Source organism: Sinocyclocheilus grahami, unplaced genomic scaffold (genome assembly GCF_001515645.1).
Source record: "Sinocyclocheilus grahami isolate Dianchi unplaced genomic scaffold, SAMN03320097.WGS_v1.1 scaffold2754.1, whole genome shotgun sequence".
Lineage (NCBI taxonomy): Eukaryota > Metazoa > Chordata > Actinopteri > Cypriniformes > Cyprinidae > Sinocyclocheilus > Sinocyclocheilus grahami.
The window spans coordinates 29,104-32,495 of NW_015507932.1; the positions used below are offsets into that span (position 1 = coordinate 29,104).

General features: G+C 40.1%; 1 protein-coding gene across 1 annotated transcript in view; it reads left to right on the forward strand.

Annotated features, from left to right (window-relative positions):
* The first annotated feature begins 1,045 nt into the window (after positions 1–1,045).
* The window catches only part of LOC107575611 (tripartite motif-containing protein 29-like), a 6,904-nt gene continuing 4,557 nt past the window's right edge, over positions 1,046–3,392 (forward strand). The window contains exons 1-2 of the mRNA XM_016261967.1: positions 1,046–1,102; positions 1,282–1,462. Coding sequence (XP_016117453.1) covers positions 1,046–1,102; positions 1,282–1,462 — 238 coding nt within the window. The remainder of the gene's footprint in view (positions 1,103–1,281; positions 1,463–3,392) is intronic.

Below are 3,392 nucleotides of genomic sequence, written 5' to 3' on the forward strand. Positions count from 1 at the left end.
CATAACGTGCACACTTACCAGGTATGTGGATTTTAGAAATACCTTTCTAGGGGTTCTCATGGCACTCTAATGTATGATGATATTTTTTCAGGGAGGGTTATCAGAGCTGCTCAGCATATTATATCAACCTGGCACTGCATCTGAGCAGCTCTGCATTTACTGTGAGAATCATGGAGGAGCAACGGGCAGTTTGAGTGAACTGCATTAACAACTGCATTAGCCTGCATATCAATGGTTCAAACCTCAGTTTTTAGCTCTAAAATAATGTTTTTCAATTAGCAACGAAAGGTTTTGAGTGAGGTGCGTAAATTAGTTCAACACACATGTTTTCAGAACAGAAACATTACAGATATCTTGAAATAAAATATGTGAACAATGTCTTGAGGTGTGACTCCAGGCCGTTAAAATTATTGGAGAAATAATGCACTGCCGAAGTGGTAATGTGGCCATGATGCTAGAGTCTGTTAATGGAACGTTCTTTCTCTGTTCTCAAACGAACTACATTCCTTTCCAAAAAATGTATATTGCCTGTTTGGTTCCCAGTGTTTCTGTGTCTGTTTCCAGCTCCTGTTTGCCTTGTGCTTGATTTGTCCTCGTAGTTACCCAGTGTTGGGCAAGCAACTTGGAAAATGTAGTGAGCTAAGCTAACTGTTACTCTTCATTAAATAAAGCTTCACTACACTAAAGCTACTGTCACATGTTTGTTTCTGTTTAGTTCCTGTCTGCCCTTATTTAGTTCAGTTCCTGTTCTCATTTTGTTAATCCTCGATCATTCAGATCACCTGTGTTGTTTAATCATCTCGTTTGCTCCTTTGTTCCCCTTTCTTTATAAGGCTTCAGTTTCGTTCTATTCTTCATCCTGGAGTAATGTTATTTTCAATGGTTATAGTGTGTTGATGTTCATTAAAGACTCCTTTACTTCTACTCCTTCTACCGCGTGACAGAATCCAGGACCCAAAACTGAAAGTGAGCAGCGCCTTTTTTCCCCATGTTTGTTTTCCGCCTGTTTGAAAAGTGTTTTGTTTTCCCCTTTTTCCCCGTGGTGATGGAGATAGCCGCTCGGTTTGCCGCCTTAGACCCGCCAAGATCTCCCGTTCTTCGGGTATGCCTGGGAATTCTGCGGGGGTTTGCCGCGGCATCGGCATTAGATGACGCTACCATCAATTCTCTGTTCTGGCTCAGGGCCAACTACCATCGCCCCATGGACCTCCCAGACACCAAGGAACTATGCTGGAGGGAAGGAATTTTCCGGTGTCTGGGGAGTGTCCATGCCCGAGCCAGAACCAGCCCGCCGTCGAGCCCACCGGCCGTTCCCGAGTCAAGTCGATCACCGATGTCAAGCCCGCAGGCCGCGGCTCACTCAAGCCCGCCGAACACACCTTCCACCCCGAACCAAAGGAGGAATTTAAGGAGGAGAAGGCTGTCGGCTCCAGCCCCAGAGCTCGCTCCAGCCCCAGAGCAGGCCAGGATCCTCCATGGCCTCCTAAGTCCCCTGATCCGCCATGACAACCTGAACTACCTGCTCCGCCCTGGCACCCGCTCCCCCTCCCCGATGTTACTGTTATGGCGCGGGACGCGTCTTCAGGGAGGGAGGGCGATATCTGTCACATGTTTCTTTCTGTTTAGTTCCTGTCTGCCCTTATTTGGTTCCGTTCCTGTTCTCGTTTAGTTAATCCTCGTTCAGTCAAATCACCTGTTTAATCATCTCGTTTGCTCCTTTGTTCCCCTTTCTTTATAAGGCTTCAGTTTCTTTCTATTCTTCGTCCTGGATTAATGTTATTTTCAACGGTTATAGTGTGTTGATGTTTATTAAAGACTCCTTTACTTCTACTCCCTCTCCGTGTGCATTTCCTACAACCACTACCACGTGAGAGCTACAGCCCTGGGAAATGTAGCAAGCTAAGCTACAGCAACATGGCAAAAGTAGTTTGCTACATCTAAGCTATTTTTTAACAATGTCATTTTTATATTGAACCAACATCCTACCAAGTCAATGCTCTCTCAGTGATCAATAAAACTGTCAGTCAAGCAGATAGACAGGCATAATAGTTCAGTTTACTTGTTTATTCAACAACTGTTCCAAACCAATTTGGCAACAAAAATCAGTATCATGTACACGGCCGGATTTACCTCGTATTGTGACATAATGCAAAATTAATTTTTGCTGTCTGCCGGAAACGTCCTATTGACAGTTGGTATTGTAGCTTTATTGTAGGCTATACAGATACATTTATATAAATGGTAACACTTCACAAGGTTCATTATTTAACATTAGTTAGTTTTTTTTTTAATTGCTTTGGCGCAATTTTCACAAGCAATTGGTCAATTTTCAAAACTCTTAGTACTAATATCTCAACAGATCATCAAAAGTGCACTTTTTTTCAAAAATTTCAGCATATTTTCAATTGTGTTAGTACAATACACACAATCACAAAATATCCTTTTCACTACACAAAATAAGTGTTTCATCTATATAAATGTTTCATTCACAGTAACTGCCTTTCATAAAGCTATTACTATCAAACTTTTCGTTAGCATGTCTTCTCATTCATTTTAATACATATGTCTATTTAATCTAACTCATCTTAAGGTTAATCAGTGAATCATTTGGTGCATCTATAGATATAGATTCAATAGATATTTAGTTTCTATAGAACGTGATTGCAATTTAAGGATAACCAAATGCACTGAATTATTTTTACACTAAAAGTGATGGATACACTTTATTTCGATAGTCCACTTTAGACATTCTACTAACTATAAGTATTTTTGTAACTACATGTCAACTAATTCTCATTAATTTGCAACTACATGTCTACTAACTCTCAGAGTAGACTGTTAGGGTAGGTTTAGGGTTAGTAGAATAAGTTGACAAAGAAAGTGTTAGAAGATATTAAGCAGACAGTCTACTAATACTCTACTAACTGCTAGTTGACATGTAGTTGCAAAGTTACTTACTGTTAATAGAATGTCTAAAGTGGACTATCGAAATAAAGTGTTACCAAACTGATTTATCTAAGATGATAACCACTATTGTGTGTGTGTGGGTGGTTCAGGTAAACCCATATACTGTATGGCAATATCTGAAATTATTGTCCTTTTTTGGGTCCAATGAGAAAAATACATTTTCGTAAGGGTAGGTTTAGGGGTAGGGTTAGTGTAGGGGGAGACATTATAAAACCCATTACTCCAATGGAATGTCACCATAATGATAGGAAAACCTGTGTGTGTGTGTTTGTGTGTGTGTGTGTGCATGTTTATGAGGACACAAATGTGTATAATGACATGGGTATTACAACAAGGTGATTTATGAGGACATTTTGAGTGTCCCCGTAATTTAAAAGGCTTATAAATCATTCAGAATGAGTTTTTTTGAAAATCTAAAAATGCAG